The sequence below is a fragment of the Pyrgilauda ruficollis genome, unplaced genomic scaffold, assembly GCF_017590135.1.
Source record: "Pyrgilauda ruficollis isolate IOZ18807 unplaced genomic scaffold, ASM1759013v1 scaffold125, whole genome shotgun sequence".
Classification (NCBI taxonomy): domain Eukaryota; kingdom Metazoa; phylum Chordata; class Aves; order Passeriformes; family Passeridae; genus Pyrgilauda; species Pyrgilauda ruficollis.
The window spans coordinates 31,488-53,809 of NW_024510877.1; the positions used below are offsets into that span (position 1 = coordinate 31,488).

The 22,322-nt window shown below is 46.4% G+C and overlaps 1 protein-coding gene across 2 annotated transcripts in view; it reads right to left on the reverse strand.

Moving 5' to 3' along the window:
• DPYSL2 (dihydropyrimidinase like 2) overlaps positions 1-22,322 on the reverse strand; it is a 52,170-nt gene that overhangs the window by 24,541 nt on the left and 5,307 nt on the right. The window contains exons 1-3 of one of the 2 annotated variants that reach the window (XM_041490606.1): positions 17,594-17,992; positions 14,335-14,423; positions 12,907-13,091 (exon numbers count right to left, since the gene is read on the reverse strand). In XM_041490606.1, the coding sequence (XP_041346540.1) occupies positions 12,907-13,091; positions 14,335-14,423; positions 17,594-17,632 (313 nt within the window). In that variant the 5' untranslated portion in view covers positions 17,633-17,992. Of the gene's footprint in view, positions 1-12,906; positions 13,092-14,334; positions 14,424-17,593; positions 17,993-22,322 lie in introns of those variants that run through there. The other variant, XM_041490607.1, reaches the window with a different exon arrangement.

Consider the following 22,322-nt stretch of genomic DNA (forward strand, 5'->3'; position numbering starts at 1 on the left):
CCCAGCACAATCCCATACACACACAAGTAGTTTCGAAGTTCAGATCATTCCTACTGCTTTTTTGTACAAATCATAGAATCATGGAATACCCTGAGCTGGAAGGGACTCGCACAGTCCCTTCCAGCTGATTCCAACAGTCCAAGTCCAACAACTGATTCCAGAAAGGGCAGCCTAAAAGCTGAACCACAGTTAAGGCTGGCCTGAAACACCTCCTTGTCTTCATCCAGCTGCTCCCAGACTCTAAAACCACTTCCACAGCCCACTAAAAATGGTGCCAATCTCAGCTTTAAATGGTGGCTTTAGGAAATGTTGCATCACGTCTTGGCTCCCTTTTCCAGACTCAGGGGCTTTCTGCTCCTGAAAAGCTTTTCTGGAGCAGGGTGGTACCTGCACCCTGAGCAAGAAGGAAGATGGGCAAGAGAGATCCAGCACAGAAGGCTGGGGAATTACTCAACAGCCTGCGGGATACTCTGAGACCAGAGCCAGAAAAATCCCATATGATCTCTTTCTGGCACTTGGAATCTCTCTCAAATTAAAAAAAAAAAAAAAAAAATGCAGATGAAGAGCAATGCCTTTATATTTTTGACCCCTTGCTAAACTCCAGAGAAATTATTGCTTCAGAGAGAGAGCTGGATCCAGCTCTTTGCCTTGCCTTGAAAACAAAACGCTGCTTTTGGGATGGATGTGCTCATGGGTGGGGATTAATGGGTTTTATAGCTTCCTGGCATTGTGGCATGTGCATTTTTTTATTCTTTTTTGCATCCTGCCTCAGTTGAGCAAGCCTTGGCTTGCAAACAACCCGTTCCTGGAGCTTCTATTAATAGCCCATGTTTCCACTGGAAAGGATTTTTTTCAACTGGTCTAATTAAGTGTCATCCAAAGCACGCATGAAATTTTCTGGGGCTTCAGCTCATGAATGCCACTACCAGGAAGGAGAAAAACTGTTTGAAATGGACAATATAAACATGAATTAGGGTCAGATGTTACCAAAACTGTGTATGTAATAAAAACCATGTATTCAGGGTTCCAGTTGCTATTACAGACTGCAGTTTTGCACATTATTTCTTGTTCCTACCAGCATTCAGTGTGCCTATTGTTTAAGAGTGGTTTATAAGGTGAAAATCCTTAACATTTAAGCTTAACTGTTAGCAGGCAGATCTCCCCTACCCAAAACTTTAAATAGCAGCTTGATCACTATAGACACATCTGCCTTTTAAATACTACTTAATCCCCACAGCAACTGTGTGTGATGAAATCTGGTGAATTTATTGAGTTGTACATTCTGTCACAAGCCTTTTTATTGAGAGGCTGTAATTAAATTCAGCCCTGGTAATTGCACAGGTCCCTACTTAGAAGTCTGGAGTTGTCAGGCTGTGGCTACAGGAATATTCTCCTGGCACTGATGTGAAGTGGGAGTAATTCTGTGAAAGCAAGAGGAATAAAATCAATCTCTGTGAACTGAAAGTGAGGCCCTTGACTGACCCACAGATTATCCCATAATCACAGACCTTATTTCAACCAGAGGCTCCAAATTCTCAGCTGGTAAAATATCACAATTCCTTCTGCCTTTATGCATCATGACCCTTTTATGTATCAAGGAATTGAGCCACCAAAAGCTGCCTCATCCAGTAACAAGGCTGTTTTCAGCAGCAAAAGTTCTGATTTAAGTATTAAACCCCAATTTCCAGCTCAGCAGCCTGGCACCCATCCAGAGACCACAGCCCTTCTCTGAGCTCAAAAATCCCAAATCAAGTGATCCAGAAGAGCCTCACACCTCTTTTTTTCTGATTCCATCCCAATTCTTCCTCTAAACCACACTCTGGGTCATGGGTTTAGATCTGGGAAAAGGAAGGACAGTGACAAAATCACTTTGAAGGAAACTGCTCCATGGAGCTGATGCACCTCAGCTAAAGAGAAATCAAACGAAGGATTTTCCTCACATCCTGGATCCAGCAACCAGATTTTCAGCTGTGTATTTGTGGGGATTTATTCCCACAGTATTTTATTCTTGTTCCCTCTCCCCTCCCCCAAGAAAAGATACTGGAATAAAGAGATTATTCTGAAGAGTTACAGCCCTGCACAGAACAGCATTTATGGTGCTAATACAACCACCCAAGGACTTTTCTCCTGTACATGCCTGCCAAACTCATAGTAAAGGCAGCCTAAATGACATCACATGTTGTTTTCTGTTAGTTCAGATCCAGTTTATAAAACCTGATGCAGAGAAATCAGAAGCTGGACCAGGCTCAGAAGAATGAGACACATCCGTGCTCCACTGATTACATTTTCAGACTACAACATTCCCTTATTTCCTTACTGATGTCATACAGATATTTCACTTGCCCTTTTGGCTGATTACATCCAAAATACAATTAACAATTTGAGGCCAGCTGGACACAAACATAAAGAATTCACACAATATTTAATAACTCTCCCCAGCTGCTGGCATGGCAGCATATTAAGGTCAGATCAAAAAAAAAAAAGGCTCCATCTTTTCCCAGTACAGGTTTATTGTGCATTTATTGTATCTCAGAAGGTCACCATGGCAGAGAAGGAAGGGAACCAAGTTCAAAAGAGACATGTAAGTGGTTCCAAGACTTATTCTTTCTATCAGGCATTACTCCACACTTGAAGGCTATGAAAAGAGCATACAGGACTTCAAAGGCTTCCATATGAATTGGTCTGTAAGCCTTGAGGGACTGAGATAGAAAAAAACCCTCGGTTTGTAGCCATGACTTTCAAGTCAAGACAAAACACAAGAATTAATAACACATCCAAGGGGCAAGAGCTGATCAGACACAGGAGGACAAAAGATCACGTGCCATGAGCCAGCTCAGTTCCTCTCAGGTCACTGGAGATGTGTCCTGCCCCTTTGGCTTTTTCCACTCGCTGGGAAGCTGGAACAGTTCTGGACTGGCATTGTTATCACCAAGTTTTGGGTTCTCACCTTCATTTCATGGCCTGGGGCTGTCTCAGGGGTGTTGGAGATGAAGAGGAACACGACTGCAGGATGCCAGTTTTTACAATGGAAACTTGTAGTGGTTCTGAGAGGGCTTTGTGCATTTGGGATTAGAAAAGTTGTTTTCTTCCTCACCAAAAATAAACTAAATATGAAGAGCTCTGATTCTATACAAGCACTTTTTATTAATATAGCTTGTGAGAGAAACGGGGAAAAGAAAAACCCTGTATTTTTCAAATAAACATCTCCCCTGCCTGGATGAGGACCAGACACTTCCTCTCCTCAAAACTGTCACAAGGTGATATCATGTTCTGAAGAGGAAGTTGTCACCCATCACCACCAAACCACGGCCACTTCTGCTACAATCCTGTTCCCACTCAAACCACTGACGACTCTCACACACAACTGCAGGCAAGGAAGTGAGGGCTGAAGCAGATCTAAATGTTCTAAATGTTCATGTGTTCATGAACCTGGAGAAAACCTGGCGGGAGGTGCAGCAGAACCTGGTTTCCACCAAAAGACAAGGATCAAGCAGCACATCTGCCCCTCACACAGCCATTTCCTGACCACACCTGCCCATCTGCAGGTGTTCTTTCTACTCTGTGGCACTGATATTGCCTGTTAATTAGCTCTTGTGCTTGCTGAAATCATTAACCTGTGGGAGGTCCTAACTAGATTATCCCCAGTTTAAACAGAGACTCCTGTGACATGCTTCCCATCTGCTGAACTTCCTCCTCCAGCTCTGAGCCAGCCCAGCCTGGCCTCACAAGCTGTCTGGTGTCTTCCTAGACCTGCAAAGAATCCAAGGTTTGGGGCACAAAGCATCACTCCTGGGCAGCACCTGAGCTGCTCACCCAAAGAGAGACATCCGTCCTGTGGCAAACTGGTTTAGGAAACTCCTACACACAAGATCTAACTTTTGTTTTTTCCATGCACTAAGTTCTTAGGAGCAACTGTTGCTTTCTACACCTTGGCTTAATTTTCTGTCTCAAATGTGGTATTAGAAGGAAATTCTTTACTATAAGGGTGGGGAGGCCCTGGCACAGGTTGTCCAGAAAAGCTGTGGCTGCCCCATTCCTGTCCAAGGCCAGGCTGGACAGGGGTTGAAGCAACCTGGGATAGTGGGAGGTGTCTCTGCCCATGGCAGGAGGTGGGACTGGATGGACTTTAAAGTCCCTTCCAACTCAAGCTATTCTGGGATTCCATGAACAGCCGGAATTGCCCCTGGATCTGGGCAGGATGGCTCAGTGGGAGCTGCTCCATACAGCTGCCACCTTCCCCTTTATGAAAGTGTTTGCATTGCAGAAGGACTGACTGGTTCAGAGTCCTCAACTCTGGTCCTGGTTCCACAGCCTAATTCTCCTTCTAAGAACACGCTGCACACCTGCATTTTTCTCAGCTGCGCTGCAAAGGCTTTCCAAAACTTTTTCCATTCACAATGGAAAGAGTCTTTGCCCATCAGGCTGAAAAGTCCTTTGTAGCCCATCAGTAGCCAAACTCTTCTCTAGGGACACTGATACTAATCCTCAGAAATCTTATCTCAAGTAAAGAAAAGCCTGCTGGAAAGTATAACTAACTGACAGCCACTCTGGAATGCGATTTTTTTGAAGCAATATTGGAATACTTGAACAGAGAAGCCTGTGACAGCCCCTGGCTGCTGAACCGGCCTTGCCTGGCTTTTCAAGGAGTCTGGAATCTTGCCAGGCCCCTGAAGAGCCCCAGTTTGGAGGCACAAACCACACAGGGTGTTGTAGCTCGGGAGCTTCCCCCCTTCCCTGCACCAACTCAGCGCTGTGCAATCATTTGGGAGGGTTCTCCAGGAACTCCTTCCCCAGCTCCTGCTGCTTGGAGGCTGTGCCAGAGAATTTCATTCCTATGTAAAACACCACCATGGAGCCCCCCAGATTCCAAAAATATCCACACTGTACATATGTAGCTGCTCCTAGGGACAGCAGCAATGTGGTGGAAACACACTCAGACAAGTGGCTGAAAGGGAAGCTTCCAAAAGCTGAGCCCTTTTTGGTGGGCTCTGAAAACCAACCAAAGCATCTCCCAGTTAATATTTGCATGTGAAATCTACAAGTTCCTTCTTTTACCTACAATAGGAAGCCAAACGCACTTTCCTCTGGATCTGCAGATGTCAAGTGGGAGGGACAGGGATTATCTCCTTACTTCCAGTGTTGCCCACACCAGCTTCTCAGATAGCTCTTCATAAAAAATAATCACTTTTTACTTATGATATGAGGCTCTAGGAGAGCTTAATTAATTTGAATTAAAACCACAACCCCTCAGCAACAAAGCCACCTCCCATTATAGATAGCCAGCAACCAACATGGAGAAATGGAATGACATTCCCATTGTCACAGAGGAGGTCCCAACACCAATTGCATGGTACCAAGGGAAGAAAGGAGTTCTCCCAGAAGCCATAACTTGTAAATGTCCATCCCTGCATTCCTTGCAAACGCACAGGGCTTCCATGGGAGTGAGGGCTGTGAAAAGATGCAGGCACAGCCCCAAGCTGCTAACAACTGGCAGTTTCTGAGCACGATTAAAGTGTGCCAGACAGGAGGAGCTCATTTGTATTCCTCAAACAATTCTCCCTCTCACCAGAAAGATTAAAAAAAAAAATCCAGTTTCTAAGAAACAGATGGGATCTACGAACTCTAAAGGCATGGGGGCTGAAGGAAAGAGGGAAGAAAGGCTCTGCTGATCAAAGACATCAAATCCCACTCCACAGGCAGCACTCCAAATCCATCCCAAGTGGGGAATCCTGCACTTGGTTACAGCCTTCGCCTCTTTCAGGCTCTACTTGCTTCACTCCCATGGCACACAGAGCTAATGTCCAAGGTGGAGAGCTGAAAGGTCCTGCCTGACCAGGGCATTTTCTGCTGAGTCAAGCTCACAGGAAGGCAAAAGCAGGCAAGGCGTTGAACACTGGTGGGGAGGCAAAATTCCCTGCCCAGAAAAACAGGCCAAGAAAAGAGCTGGAGGCACCACTTCCTGCTGCTTCTTCAAAGACCTTGTCAAGACTTGAAGGTGATTAAGACACTTTATCTAGCAAGGTTTAACACACATGCTCTGAAAACCTATCACAAGCAGCAAATGATGTTACAAGAAGAGAGGTGGATAATTTCATTTTATTTTTTAAGATTTTTTTTCCATCCACAGCAGACCTGGAGGAGCCAACTTTTGCACCTGCCCCCATGAAAACATCATGTACATTTTCCATTGACGTAAGCACATCAGAGAGAACCACTGGCTCTTTACTTCTGTGTCATCTCTAAGGCCTGGAACTTGGGGATGAGAGCACTGAACAAAGAAAGCAAGAATTTGGGGATTTTGGGGACTTTTCACAAGGGCATGTAGTCATAGAACAAGGAAGGTGGCCTTAAGCATAAGGAGGGCAGGTTTAAATGACATATTAGGAAAATTCTTTATTGTAAGGGTGGTGAGGCCCTGGCTCAGGTTCCCCATCCCTGGAAGTGTTTAAGGACAGGCTGGACAGGGCTTGGAACAACCTGGTAGTGGAAGGTCCCCTGCTCATGGCAGGGGGTGGAACAAGGTGATCTTTAAGGTCCTTTCCAACCCAAACCATTCTGTGATTCTGTAAGAAAAGCACTTCAAAGCAGCTTTTCAAGCAAAAAAACTCTTCCCCACACAGTGGGAAAGCAGCATCGTTGATCCCCAGCATTAAATGGAATAACATGCACTAAGTGCTATTGCATCAACAGACAACACAGGTTAATTTCTCCTGAAATAAATCCCTCTTTTTGGATGCATGATAAAATCTAGGTCAGTCACATCTGCACTGTCAGAACTGCTGCCACTCCAGCACTTGTGTGTTCAGAGCTAAACCAAGCTCCAGCACACATGGAATTGATTCCATCCCCTCCTTCCTGCACAGGGAGGGGCTGGAGCAGAATGGGCCAAAACAGAGAAAGGGAACTCTCACCTGCTCTTTAAAAAAAATCAGTGCTACCAAGAGGCAGAAGGATGGGAGAAGAGCAAGGGGCAGGATCCCCAGCAGCTCTGGGGAAGGAAAAGATGGTAAAATAGGGAAAAATCTCCTGACTGACTCAAAAACAAGCCAGGCTAGACTGCAGAGGCTTCACAGGACTCCAGCCCAACACCAGGGCGAGTGATTTCATCTTTCAGCACTGAGGGGGGATGACAGCCCAGCTGAGTATGTGACAGCCAGCGTTAAACACCTCACCACACCACAGGTCTCCTGCACCACCCCAGGCACAGCCACACAGCTCCTGAGTGCCTGTGTGCTCCTCACAGCACAGAGAGGTGGCAAACAATGGCTACAGCCCAAAGGGTCAAAAAATGCCCCCTCAGCACACAACACATCTGAGGTCTGCACAGCTGTTTCCTCCTGTGCTCTCTGGCAAGGGACATCAGGGACTTGGAGATCCCCAGGAGCCCCCACTGGAATCCCCACCAGAACAATGGGGGATCCCATTCAGCACTGCTGGGATGCTGAGAGCAGAGCAAGCCCCAGACAGAGGCTGCACAATCTGCTGCAGGCTGAGCCTAATGGACTTAGAGGGGTTTAAAAGCTTGGGAAGAGAAGCTCACACCAGTGAACTGCCCAGCTCTGCTTACAGCCCCACTTTCTCATTAAGGATTTTAAGCCTGCCCTGAATGAAAGGTACAAACACAGCAGCAGGAAGCTGGGAGCTGGTGAAGCAAAGAGATTTAGGGTGAATCAGGGCCAAGGCTGGTTTTGGGGGTGTAAAAAGGACCAAGGGAAGCTGGTGAGAGGAGGGAAAGGGCAGGAGGGACTCTGCACCTCTGTGTGGCGATGCCATGATTCCAGTCACAGAGAGCAAGGATTCCCACTCACAGAAATCCCCAGTAATGTGTGGGCATTTTCACTACATTTCTAGAGAATTAAACATTTCTTTGGGGCAGAAGAACTGCTGCCAGAAAAAGAAATTAGTTCCAGAGCCCGGACAGCCTATCTGCAGGGCTGGTCCCAGCAGACAGTTCCTCTTTCATCTCTGGGTGCAAAGAGAAGCAAAACTGGGGTTGGTGCCTGTGGAACAATGCAGTGCTGTGTACACACAGCCAGGGACCTGGGGAGACACTGCAGCTCTGGCTGCTGCTCTTGGATGCAAAACACTCGGTTTTATAATTCCAGCTTGACCACAAGTCCCTGCCTGACCACTGCTGTCACCTCCTTCTGTCTCTGCTTCCCTCCTCTTACTCTCACCATTTGGACTCTGGACCAGCACAGGACTTACCTTGATAATACAAAATAAATGCATCCAGTAAGGTAGAATAGGATTTAATCTCCACTGGTGAGTTTAAATACCACCCCACACCCTCATCCTGTCTAAACCCCACTTTAAGCTGAGACTATCACAGAGCCTGATCTCCTTTGGGGCATTCTCTGTCACACGTAGATCAAAACCCAAGAGGTGAGGAATCATTCCTGACTAGAAACATCTCCTTCCAGCAAGGTGGTGATCTTCAGAATGACCTGGGAGACATGGTGTCACCTGGCTTTGAGTCTGATTGTGGCTGGGCAGCTCAAACCCCTGCCATGTGGCCCACAGGAGCTCTTTAATAGCAGCGTGAGGAATTAGGGAGCCAACAGCAGCCCACGTGAGGCTCCTCTTCATTTCCTGAACTTCCCAAGATACACAGGCTCCCCTCCCCAGCCTTCCCTCCCCATGTCATTAGGATAACTGCTGCTCGAGTTCAAAAGGCTGCTGGCTTCCAAGCCACCAGGCCAGAAAAAGCTATCATTTCTCTCACTGTAATTTCTCTCTATGATTATAACAGTGGTTGCCTGAGTCAAGAGAGGCAATGTCAGCAAGAGATTTCACCCAAGGACAGCAGATACCAGAGAAGAAGCAGAGTGTGGGAGGAGGGGCTCAAATGTGTGTGGGAGCTGGCCTGGATGGATGGAGTTCTCACTGGGACATTAAACAGGCTCAGGGATCAGAGAGACAGTAAATATACAGAGCTTAACTTTTTCATCCCTTCTGCAGGGCTGGGAGCAGAAGAGGCAATCCTGCCCCTGCTCAAATCAGGGCAAGTTTTTCCACTGACTTTGATGGGGATTTCACCCATCACAGTTAATCAGCAACCAAACCATCAACAGGCTCCGAGAGGCCACCCTGCTCCTAGCAGGGATTCTTCCTCCTTTAACAGCTCCAGGGACTGGGTTATATCCTGGGGTATTAACCTAGCTCAGGTTGGGAAAACAGGGGCTCAAAAATAGGTGTGTCTTGTGCAGAGCCAGGCACTGGGCTTTGGTGATCCTTGGGGACCACCCCTTGCAATTCAGGATGGTTTGTGAGTCTATGAAAAACGCCATTTTTAGCTCACCAAAACTTTAGCCTCTTGTAAAGGGCAACTTCAGACAGAGTCCTTGTCCAAAACTCTGGAAGGACTGTTCTCTTTCCCTGGAATACAGGGAAGTCTAGGGAAGCAATCAGAACAGGTTGGAGCATATCTAATACTCTTCTCTCCATCAAAATTCTCTGCGGAGCATTCTGGAATTCTCCTTTCAACTTAATGCCCAAAAAATGCATTCTGACATTTCAAAAGGGCGAGAATCCAAGTTTTTTTCCCAGAGCAATGTTATCCTAAAACCCAGAGGAGGGCTTTTCAGCTAACATACCCACACCAATATTTTTCTAAGGTGGGGACCAAGAAAAGGACTGTGCAAATTGTCACTGCAGAAAAACAAAGATATCACAATACGTCATTTCAGGCAAAACCAACTCTGTTTGTTCCTCTGTTAGCAAAGTCAGCTGGAGCCTTGCCTTTGGCACTGCAGAGGGGAGAGACAGAAGGATCATAGCTGGAATTCCTGCTCAGATGGCCTCAGGGGAGCCAGCAGAAAAAGCAATCAGCCCTAATTCCTGAGTGGAGCAACCTAGGGAGAGCTCAGGAAAGCAAGGCACAGAGAGACAAAAGGGCAGACTTGGATCCTCACCCCAGCCCCTTTTCTCTGATCAGCTGGGAAGTCCTGGATTGGAGCTCTATCTGCTTCCCACCTATGGATAAATCTCCCCTGGTGCCACACAAAACACACAATTGTTCCATTTGACACCAGGACCCATCTGATTCCCCCTCCCCGATGCTGCAGGGATTAATTTAGAGGGGAACGAGCAAATGAGGACAGGGCTTGGAAATAACAGGTTACATCCCTGTGCATTCCTTGGAGGTGTCTGCCATGAGAATTAAAGGGGCAACATTGAATTTGATCTGAGCTGAAAATGAGTTTCACCAAAGCAGATCCTCCAGATGAAGTCCTGGCACTGCAAATCAATGCCAAAACTCACCAAAGTCAGAATTTCACCCACAACTTTTATAAACCAACCATCAGTGGAAACCTATCCTATTCAATTTCACTGAAAACTGCATGCAAAATAAATATTTCCCTAAAATGATTGTAAAGTAAACAGCCTTAAAGTGCCCTCCAGCAAAAAAAATGTGAAATAAATTGAAGCACGAAGCTAAGGAAGCTGTTTGTGTGCCCAAAGTGAGGGTTATGCATAGAGCAGAGAAACAGATGGAGTAAAGGTATTTGTAAATAAATCATACAAAGTTTGCTTAAAGCACTAATGAGGAAATTGGTTGGTTTTTTCCACAAATCTCACATCCAAAAAGAGGTGTTTTTTTCCTAAAAAAGACTGAAGGACAGAGACACAGCTGGATACAAGTCCATGGAAGGAGCAGATTCCCCTTCCAAAATCTCAGCATTTAAAACATACAATGAGATAAGAGTGTCATTTTCAGGCTGCAATTTGTGATATTGTGAATCCAGTTCACTAAATATTGTCCTCTTAATCATAAGAGAAGAAACATTGCCATCCACCACAACTCCCACCTGCTCTGGGGAAGCCCAAGGGCCACTCATCAAGAGAGTGCTCACCAGAGCTTCACTGTGGAAGAGCTTTTTCAAATGCTGCAATTTTGCTCAGAGAAACAGCTGAGCTGACACAGAGCAGAGGCTTCAAAGCTTTGAAGTCTACTCTGGATCACTGATCCTGCTTTCCACTGCTCCAGTTGCTGATTCCCACCCATCAGGAATGCCTCTCCATCATCCTATTTAGTCCAATTAGTCTTTGCTGCAGTCTCAGGAAGATTTTTTTTTGTAGTTCAGAGATGATTTTGTATTTTGATGTCTTTATCTGAGATACTCAGGATGGTAAAGCTTAATCCCTAGCCTCTTCTAAATGGTTTGCTCATGGTCATAATCCAAATTATGCTCACTTCCACAGCTGTAAGAGGAGAAATTGTAAAATGGGGTATTCTCCTCCCACCTTCCCAACTCAGAAAAGTGTTACATTAACATTAGTGAGGTATTCAGGTACTACAGCTGTAAAGGCAATAAATATTTACACACAAAAAGGATTTCTGAAACAGGAGGCTCTGCAGCCAAAGGGCTACTCCATAAAAAATTTGCCAAACCAATTTCTACTTTCAAAAAGTGCCACTGAGGGGAACAGTGCTGCTGAAAGGTCACATGCAGATAACAGAGAATGTTTTGATCTAATTCAACTTAACAAGGAAGAACAAAATGATAATTCAAGTGTGAACCAGGTACTCTAACAAAGGAACAGCCAATGAAACAAAGTCAATGAACTGAGGCTGAAAATAAAAAAAAAACATTTCAGTGCTATTAATTTAAATTGACAGCAAGGATTTGAAGGAGAACTGGGTATTAGTGTGCACAAAGGGACCATCCACAGCCACATCCCCTGTGTGGGTGAGGTTATCTACAGACACAAACCTCACACTCTGGAGTGATAATGTTATAGAAAATAATTTCCCAAGTTATTTTAAGATTATTTCTTTGAAGCATCAGACTAAGACCTACTTCCAGCCTCCTGTCAGTCAATCCAAATCCATCCACGGGGCCAGGGATCAAGGACTGCTCCCGATCACGCTCTGGGAGGTGAGGGTGTTCCAGTCCACACAGAGCTCTCCTCAGTTCAGGGTTTGAACTGAGGAGAGTTAAACTGGTTCCTGCCTGTGCCTAAGATCTCTTTATACCCAGGGACTGGACAATAGACACTAATACATGTTCTGAAACAGCTTCTTTTATTCCTCTGTACCTGAACTCCCCTCCTGTGGAACGGCAGCACCTGAGAGTACATGAAAGACTATGAGATGCTCAGATTCTGGATCACTTCACACCTTTATCCCTCATTCCCACATGCAGCAGCAGAGCCTGGGACACCACGGCAGATTTTTACACCTGATCAGCTGCCCTGCAACAGAGGGGTTTCTTTTTATCCTCTGACTCTAAGAAATACAAGGTTACAACTATGACTTGTTTGTGGAGTTTTAAGATCCTGCCGCCAACAAAGCAGGGACACATAGCCTGGAAGTCATTCCTGAGGCATTTTAGAGGCAGTAGGGAACGCCAAAAGTATCTAATCCTGCTGCCAGCACAACAGTCAGTCTGCCTTTTTTTATCTTGAGGTATTTTCACTTCACAATTCCTCTCTTCCTCCAAAGGCGGAGATGAGCCCAAGGAGAGCTACACTAACAAAAATCCTGGTGGCTAAAGCAGATCCTGAAATAAGTGGCCCAGTTTTCAAAGACACACTGAACACTGGCATCAGGCTTCTGGGGGAGATATCTCTCCACAGACAGGGGACCAAGGCACAGGAATGTGGGGGGTCTGCTCCTCACTCTGGAGACAAAGGTCACGGAGACACTGGCTCCAGCAGGAGCAGACCCAAAAACCTGCTGAAGTCACACCACCAGCAAGGGAAGACAAATGAAATGAGTGACATCTGCAAGATGGGGAAATACTGGGGTCCTGCTTTTTCACCCCTATTCCCACAAGCCTTTCCTGGCAACCTGGCCAGACATCACCCACTGGTTCAGAACAAGGTGACTCCCAAAGCTCCTGTTCTTATCTGGGAAAGAGAAAAGCCTAGCTTCGCTGGAAGAGGAAAGCAGGCACTTACTGATCATGGTGGTGCCCCCAGCCAATGCAGCCTTGGTCCCTTGGAAGAAATCATCAGCAGATGTCATCCCCTGCTCTGGCATCTGGAACCGGGTGTGGACGTCGATCCCTCCAGGAATCACCATCCTGCCGTGGGCCTCAATAGTTTTCACTCCTCCTGGCACGATCAGGTTCTCCCCTATTTGCCTGGGGAAAGAGGTTTTGAGGAGCAGGTCAGGCACACCCAGGTGAGCAGCCTGTAAACAAACACCCCTGTGCTACTTAGCCTAGCTGTAGTTGACTTTTTCCATATAAAGCAGGGCACAGGATCAGCACACACAGGGCTGAGGGTGCTTCATTCTTCCCGTGGCAGCAGTTGCATAATGGTGAGTTTAGTGTGCAATTCCTTCAGGACTTTGGGGCAACATCAAAGGAAGGAAAAGAAGGAGCCCCTCTGGAAGGGGCTGTGCAGGTCATGGATGATCACTGCACCCAACACAGCTTTCCTGGGGCTGGACTTCTTAAAGCAGCAGCTCAACACTTGATTCCAGCTCTCTTAACAGCAATTGGTTTGGGAACACTGAAAGAATTTTTGCTTCTTTATTTTCTACCTTCCTCTCACATGTAAGTATTACAGAGTCCCCACATAAACATAAATTCAAGCAGATATTGGTTACCAAATTCCTGGTGAGACCCTCAGAGGTCTCTCCAGTCCAGCTCTTCACAGACCTATTTTTAGCAGTGCAGTAGTGGATGCAATTAATTAGCTGTCTCTGGCTGGCTCCTTTAACTTTTAACCTTGATTTAAAAAGCACATGTGCTGGCTGTTTAGCCAGAACAGGAAAATTCCTTGTTTGTAGCCTCTGGCTTGTCTGTTTTTTCCTAGGAGTAATTTTCCAAAGAAATCTGTAACACATTTAATGTGCCAGGAACACATGTTCCAGGCCTGAAAACACAGAAAGAGGTCTGAACCTCTTCCACTACAGGGTCCTTTTTTTACTTGAAGGGGGGGTTGGTGTGATCTCTGCATCACAGACCCAGAGAAGTCAGCACTGCAAGAGACTTCCAGAGGTCACCTAAGTCCAGCCTCCAAGTCTAAAAGAGAATTGTGTTAGGATGCTGAACTCTGAATTCAAAATATCTGAAGTCATAACTCAGTGAAACTTTACAGCACAGATAACTTCAAACACATGTGTCATCTCAGCATGGGGCTGCTCTCATGGCTAAAATTAAGCACATGTAAGTACCTCCTTGGAGCCAGCAGGGTTTGGGCCCGGTTGTTTATTTATTCAATACCCTGCTTTTAAAGCTTCTCCATTAAACAACAGGATAGATGTGGAAATATTCATTTTTCACTGCAATTTAATAGATCTCTCTGAGATTAAGCTATTCCAGCCAATCTGCAGTGCATTTCTGTACATACCCAATCCCACCATGAGGCTTCACTTACTTTATCAACCCATCCTCCATGTAAATGTCTGCATAGAAGGACTGGTCGTCATTAACTATTTTGCCACCTTTGATCAAAAGACGATCGCTCTACAACAAAAGAAGCACAGCACAAGACACAATTATTCAATGGGAGAGCTGACAGTCTGCAGTGTCACTCCAGAGATGAAAGAGGAGGGAAGGCAACAACCTCTGCATTATTCACCAGCACACATCAAAACACGAGTCAACTGCTGCACTTTCAACTGGAAAGATAAAATGCTTTATTTCATCTGCAAGGCCTTTCATCACTGATGAGCCAAAAAAAAAAAAAAATCAGAATGAGGAAAGAGGTGGGTTCCAGTGATCTTATCTACTCTGGCAGCTCCTACCTGAAGCCTGCCACCATCACCTGCAGCAGCAGCACTAAATAACATTTGGAAGGTTGTGTTGAACCACATCTCTTATTTCTCTCAGCCTTGGTCGTACGCAAAATTTCCTATATGCACCCACACAGTGGAGTCACTGCTTGGCTCAGTGTGAGTCAACTGCTGTCAGGGAAATGGCCCAAAAGTCTGTTGCCAGGGGTTACACAACACAAACAAACTCCTTTGGTCCACTTCAGTGATGTTTTGATGCAGTGGATCCAGAGCACCACTGCAGAACCAGATGGAAATATGCAGATATTTAGCAAATTAGGGTTAAGGGAAGGATATACAAAACGGTTATTAAAATTTCCTCAAATTAAAGACAGTTTGGCAGGAACAGGAAGGTAATTATAAAAAGGCAGCTATCAGGCAGCGCGATTTTATCCCAGCCAGGGTTACAGCTTGCTTCTGCAAGATTTCAGGTCAAAAACAAATGTTGGCTTTTGTTTTGTTTTGGTTTTTTTTTTTCATTTTTTGTTTTGGTTGTTTGTTTGTTTGGTTTTTTTGCAGTAGTCATAAGCAAGAGTGAAACCCACTGCAGAGCTCCTGATGGGGAGGAGAGTTAAAAGTGGCTGCTACATCCCCTGGTTCCTTCATTCCCCACATCACAGATGCATTTTTACAGCAGATGAATATTTAAAGCAAAGCACATACATGTGTGAATCTTTGGTTTAAACCACAACTTCGGCCCTCAGATCTGTGCTTGTACTTACTCTGATTCTTTCTTCCTTTCTCACAGAAACACCTTTGGAAGAGAACAAAGCAATACCAGCACAGCCAAAGGCTGGGGAAATCAAAAACTGGACTTTTAACTCAGAGGTGCCATGGACTTATAGAAAATATATGAATAATTTACAGAAAAATACATATAAAACAGTGACGGGGTGCTCAGGGCCCTGATTTTGAAGTGCCAGCTCCACTCATTGAACAGAAGGAACAATCAGGCATTTTCCCAAATTCCTCATAATAAAGCTGAAGAGTTGGAGCACCCAATTCTCAACTGACACGGCTCTTTTAGCACCAAAAGGGCTGCAAGAATTGTATCAGATACTGATTTATACCATTAGATCCATCTTTTGTATCACTGCTTAACATCTAGGAGATGTTAAGCCCATCTCCCTCCTTTTCTGCTTCTCCTTCCTCCTCCTGCTGCAATGGAGAGATCCCCTGGACAATGCCACTGATTTCAAATACAAAGAAACCCCCAAAATTTAAATTTAGGAGCTGCTGCAAATGCCAATAAGCCTGAGTGAAATAATGTGGGGTGTGAAAAACCCACTTGTCTTTCAATACCAGCCTCTCCAGCAAACTGTCTACATGTTTACCACTTCCAGAAATACTGCAGTGTTGATGCCCACCTCCACTGCAGGCTCCTCGTGCCATTAAAATGGGAAAGCCTGGCCATGGATGTCACCAACATCCCAAGTCTTCACACACTGGGCATCAATTAGGGAAGAAGAAGGGAAAAAATATATGTAAAGTGGCCACAAAAACGCAGCCTGGAGCATTTTAATGATGCTTCTGGCAGTAACCAGGGCTGCTGCTGGGCTCCTGAGAGGGCTCTGAGATCAGGATGAAGCCTCCTGCTCATCTCAACCACCTTGGAGACAAAAGCACACGCAGCTCACATCCCTGCGAGGGCCTGCCACCAAATCTGTGTCTATTCAGCAGCAAAATCAGGGCAGCCACACATCATTATCCTCCTTTTTCCAGTGTTAGCCTCGGTTGATAATCCCAGGTTCACACAACAGCAAACAGAATCTGATTTTTCCTACTCCTTTGCAGGAGGATTGGGTGCACAGAACGTAAATCAGAGCATTCAGCCCGAAGAAAAATGCGTCATGCTACTCCTGGCCCGTGACAGGGATTCGGCAGGAACCTCCATCACCCTTTAAACAGAGGCAGCTTTTTTAACTCTTTACCATTGGACTCTTGGAGGGAAACTGACTCCCCTTTCCAGAGAAAAAATAATTTTAAAAAAGAAGGATGCACCATTTATCAATAACCATTTTGCACATCCCTTGCCTCCCTTAAGAACTGCAATTGTACAATCCAGCGATTCCTGCCCAAACCCGACACGTCAAAGCCCCGTTTCAGAGCTCCTTTTCCTGCCCCCGAGGATGAGGAAGGAGGACGGGGAAGGGTGTGTCCGTGGGGAAGGTGAGGAACCGCTGCCAAGGATGAAAAACTCCTGTGTCCAAAAAAATAAGCGGCTCCAGCAGCCCGTTAGTCGAGGATATCTTACGTAACCAAAAGTTGGTACCCTTGGATCTGCAATACCTGCCCTAAATCGGCTCCCACAACAAGGAGACCGAGGGAGGGGTTTATATAACGGCTCCTTCCCTGCTCCCCCAGGACCGCACCGAAACCTGCGCCTTGCCAGAAGCTTCCTGGCGAAGAAAAGGCAATCCTGGAGAATGCCCAGCGCCAGCCCGCCGGGGATTGGGGTCTCGAGCTGATGCCCTCGCCCGGAGCCGCCCTTCCCGGGCTGGGGCGGGCGGGGATGGAGCCCCCGGGAAAGCACCGAGCCCCTCCTAGGCACAGCCCGAGGGCCGGGAGAGCCCCTCCGGGCACAGCCCGAGGGCAGGGACCCCTCCCCGGGCACAAACCGGGGGTCCCCGATGTTCTCCCGGGTTCGGCGCTGCGCTGCCGCGGGGCGATGCCGCTGAATCCGCCCCCGGCCGGGGTTCAGCCCCGCCGACCCCAGCCCCGCCGCGCTGCAGCACAGGAAGCGCCGCATTATCCCTGATCCCATTATCCTGCCCCAGCCCCGCATCGCTCCGGCACACAAAGGGCTCCATCCCCGCGCACCCCTCCCCCTTCCCCGCCGCTATTCCCCTGCGCTCCACTCACCGTGATCCGCGGAATATTTTTCTTCCCCTGATAAGACATCTTGGGAAATCAGCCCCCGATGTATTTATTCAATAATGTTATATGTTTGTTAAAGAGAAGCGCGGCGGCTGCTACACCGCTATTGTCTCCCGCGCAGCAACTGCTCCGCAACCTCCCCTCCAACAGTGTGTAGATCAAGGGGGAAAAAAAAAGAAAAAACCAAAAAAAAAAAAACCAACCAAACAAAAAACCACACCAAAAAAAAAAACCCAGAACAAAAATAAATCCCCCGAGACCAAATAACTGCGATCCCAGGGAAGGGGAGCGGGGGGGGGACGCGGCGCGAGAGGTGATCGGTGCTCTCCGCAATGGCAGGAACGGGAGAGGCAGCCAACCCTGCGCGTCTCCCTTTCTTCCCTGCGCCCGGAGCCCGGCCCAGCCCGGCCCAACCCAGCCCAGCCAAGCCCGGCCCAGCCGCGAGCAGCGGCGGGGCGGGAACTGCGCATGCGGCCCCGCCGCTCCAGAGCCCGTCCGCCCGGCGCGCCGCGCCATTGGCTGAGCGCCCGCGGGGATGCAAATCAACGGCGGCCTCTGCCCAATGGGAGAGCGGGGGACGCGCCGGAATGTAAATGAGCGGTGGGAGGGGCTGCGCGGCCCCGGCGCTGGAGCGCGGGAGCGGAGCGGGGAGGCGTCAGGATATCTCGGGATATGTGGGGATATCTCGGGGTACACGGACCGGAATCCATCCGGACACGCCAGGCACTGCCCGCCCGGCCCCCCGCTCCCACCGAAACGCTTCCTGGGGGCCCCGGGTTAGGAAGCTGCAGTGCTGGGCGGGGCAGCGGCGGGGCTGTGCGAAATGACCCCTTCGGGGGATGCCGACACCCGTTTTATTCCCCGCCGCAAGATCCCCGGGAGGAGCGGAACGACCCCACTATTCCCGGGTGTGCCGACACCGCCATGCATCCCCCGCTGAGGCTGTACCCCATCCCGGGAGGAGCAGGAGCCGTCCCCCATTCCCGGGGCTGCGGACAGCCCCCGCATCCGAGCCCCGCACGGAAGGAGCAGAGGATGCCGGTGGGGAACTCGCTGCTTTCGATCTTCTTTGTCCTACCCCACCCTTCCTGGCTCTCCCAATTAGCAAATGGGGGTGGGGGGGGGGGAATGAAGATTTGAAGCCACTCCCGACGCTTTGTTTTCCCAGTCTACCTTCTCCCACACCTCGTCCAGAAAATCCAGCCCGGATCCAACCCCCTCCCCAGACACCTGTGGTCACTAACCTGAAACCTTAGTGCCAGGGAAATGTGGGCTCAGAGCTACGCACCCGGGCGTGGGGGTCCTCTCCATGATCCCTCGGGCCATTCCTTACTACTCCAGTGCTGCCAACTCCATGTTCCATGTTTCAGTCACACTTGGAGTCAAATTTCTCAGTCCCTGAACTCCATAAGCTGGTACTTCAAGGAAAGAAATGCATTAAATGGCATAAATATCTCCTCATTGTTTACGATGCACTTGTCCCAGTGCAGGGAAGGGAGGTGGGATCCGTGGCCAAGCAGGTTCCTCTGACATCAGCTGTGCTGGGGTAAGGTACAACACAATTTTTGGAGAACTCAATGCCACAAATTCACTTCTGTTTGAAGATTATAACTAATAATTAATGATCAAAAACTTACCTTCTTCCCTCACCCACGATGAATTTCACATCACACAAACTGCATCTTTGCCTGCCACAAAATTGTGATCTCTACATACTCAAACACACCATGCACAGCCAGTAAGAAATGAAACCTTTGGTCTAGGAGAGCAATAATTCATTATAAAGACAACATCTGTTCAAACAGACTCCTGTCAGGACCTTTTGTGTCCATTTCTTCACAGGAAGCTCTAAGGAATACATGGAAGTAGTTTTCCCTAGGTATAGGTAGGATATCACACAACACTTAAGGACCTGATATGTCAATCTGTTAATATCCAATTAGCAACAAATGAAAAAGTGGCTCATTATGACAGTGACAAAATTATTAATTTGTCAGCCTGTAGGGTTTATTTGTATTTAATGATTAGAATAAACAACCGTGAATGAGTTATCCTGAGCCTCTGATGTGTGCTTGAAGAAGTTTTGAAACCTTAGCATATTTTTGCTCAGAACATGGCTCCAGAAATCTACATCAGGTCTCTAAATTTAGACAGTGCAACTGTTCCTTTTTTTTTTCTCTTTGATGCTTGTTTTCCTCCTCAGTTTAATATCTGAATGGTTCCATGCCTTGTATTTGCAGGTAGGAGAGTACCAGAGAGGAATCACACACTGCCCAAGGTTGGGAGCTGGCACCCAGGCCTTGGGCAGTGGATCACCAGCACACCTAGAGCCCACCTCAGCTGCCCAAACACACCTATTTCAATTTTTCTTTTTTTTTTTTTTTTTATTTAAAAAAGGCTTTCTACTGCACATGGGCTTCATTCAGAGCAGCAGTTCTTGAACGTTGAGTATTCCATAATCATATATTCCATAACTTGGACCCAGCAGTGACTAGGGTCAGAAAGCAATAACCAATTTTCAGTGGCACTTAGCTTGTCTTTCTCATCACTTGGTTGCAAGAACCTAACTAATACAGAATGAAATAAATTCAGATATTAAAGGGCTGGAAAACCACAGTTGTTGGAGATGCAACATCTACACAGCACCACATTTTTTAAACTTCCATGATTTAGGACTAGAACTGAGCTCCCAAGTGTAGATCTTAGCTCCATTACAGCACACCAATGTGCCCCAATTTTCTTTGCTTTTACCAATGCGCTAAAACACTGTCAAAATATGTAATTTTTAAATTTTTGTAGTTGCAAACTGGCTTATTTAGCCTTGCTAAAAGGTGAGGAATGGAAATTGCCTATATTGTATAATCTCACATGAGGGGAGGGGAGGGGAGGAGAAGACCTACTGGACAGTGTTGGGATGACAGACTGGAATTACTTAGTGCATCTTTTTGGTTCGTTCTGATAGAGCTTGGAGCAATCTGGTCCAGTGGAAGATGTCCCTGGCCATGGCAGGGGGTTGGAACTGGATGAGATTTAAGGTTCTTTCCAACCCAAACCATTCCATGATTCTCTGATAAATTCCTCTGGTAAATCTCTAGTTTCTGCATAAATTCCCCTAGAAGTTAAACGAAGAAAAGCAACTATTTATGAAATGTCAGAGGCAGGAGTTGGGTCCTTTGTTAAAAGAAGAGAATTTAACTTCCTCGTTAAATCCTGGCAGGGCTGGATCCAGCCCTGCTGCTCTGCAGCAGTGCTAGGATATTTTGAGAAGTGATGGAATATCTGGATAATGCTGATGCCCTTTGTCTTCCACAGGTCTCTTGATGCACACAGGGGGTTGAACAGGATAAAATTAAAGGTGTCACATTCATGAGCACTGTCTAATCAATGCTAATAAAGGGAAGGACAAGTGTCCCTGACCCATCCTCAGGCTGCAGGTATTTGGGGGAATATTGGCCAGGATCATCAGCAGCCCTTCCTGCCCAGCTGCTGCAGCACTTCTTGTGAGGCTCTTGGCAGCAAAAACTTATTTCATGTTAAAGGAGCATATATATGTCTAAATTTATATCCTGCAAAGGTCTAGAGGGAAAACGGCGCAGGAATATGAGAATCTCTGTGCAGTGATAATCTATGCTAAAATCATCAAAATAAATCTGTGCTGAAATCACCACAGGCATCAGAGGAAATCAATTTACATCAGCTCTGAATCTTAACTCATAGATTCTGTGAACTGCCATAAAGTACTTGGAAAAGAATTTTATTCCCACTGTGGAGTTACTGGATGGTTGGGAAAAGAAATATTAAAAAGAGTTTCTTCCTCTGTGGAATTTTAGTGTAATGGCAACAAAGCCCACAGAATTTCTGCAACACCCAAATTGCTTCTACTCCTACTGAATACTTAAAGGTGTGTCCGCAATGGCATTTTGCCATGAAATTAAAAAACCTGCAAATGGAAATATCCATTTTAAAACTTAATGAAAAGAGGGATCAGAGATGGATTTAAATAAACTGGGACAAAAGAGTTTTAAGGAGTTCACCCATTAGGCCCTAATTTTCTGTCATGATCCTGCCAATGCCAGTTGTTGCATCAGCTCCAACTCTGAATGATTTTAAAGGAGTTTTCCATGGATCCAGGAATGTCCTGCATCCTAGGAAGTGTAGGGAGAATTAAATCCAGGCTGATACATGGTAGGAGAAGTTACATCTGTCCTTCTCAAAGGATTATGAAAGAACTGTCCTTTATTAATCACTGTAAATTAAATTACTGAGGGGAGTTGTACTTGACAATGAGCATCTCTTGCTTTATTATCTTAAAGGAGAAAATTAAAATTAAGAGTCATAGTGTAGAAATGACCATGGGGTCAAACATGTTACTATGAGGAGGTAAAAATCATACATCTTCTCAGAGAAACAGCCTGATTTTTTTTTGCATACAGACTATCCTTTTTTTTTTTTTTTTTGAGGGTAAGATTTCTAGCCACACAAACAGGTCAATCAAAATGTACATTTGATCTGCAAATTAAAATGAACCTTCCAATTGATTTTCTTTCTTTTAATATCCAGAGAACCCTTCAGGATGCTCAAAAATAGCATTTTAAGAAGGCTGTTAGTGTTGGAGTGTGTTTCTTAGAGGAAATGTCCTGAGTACCATGATGTGAATTATCCTTAAACAATCCCAGCAATTAAACAATTCCCCATCATGTACCCGGGAACGAGC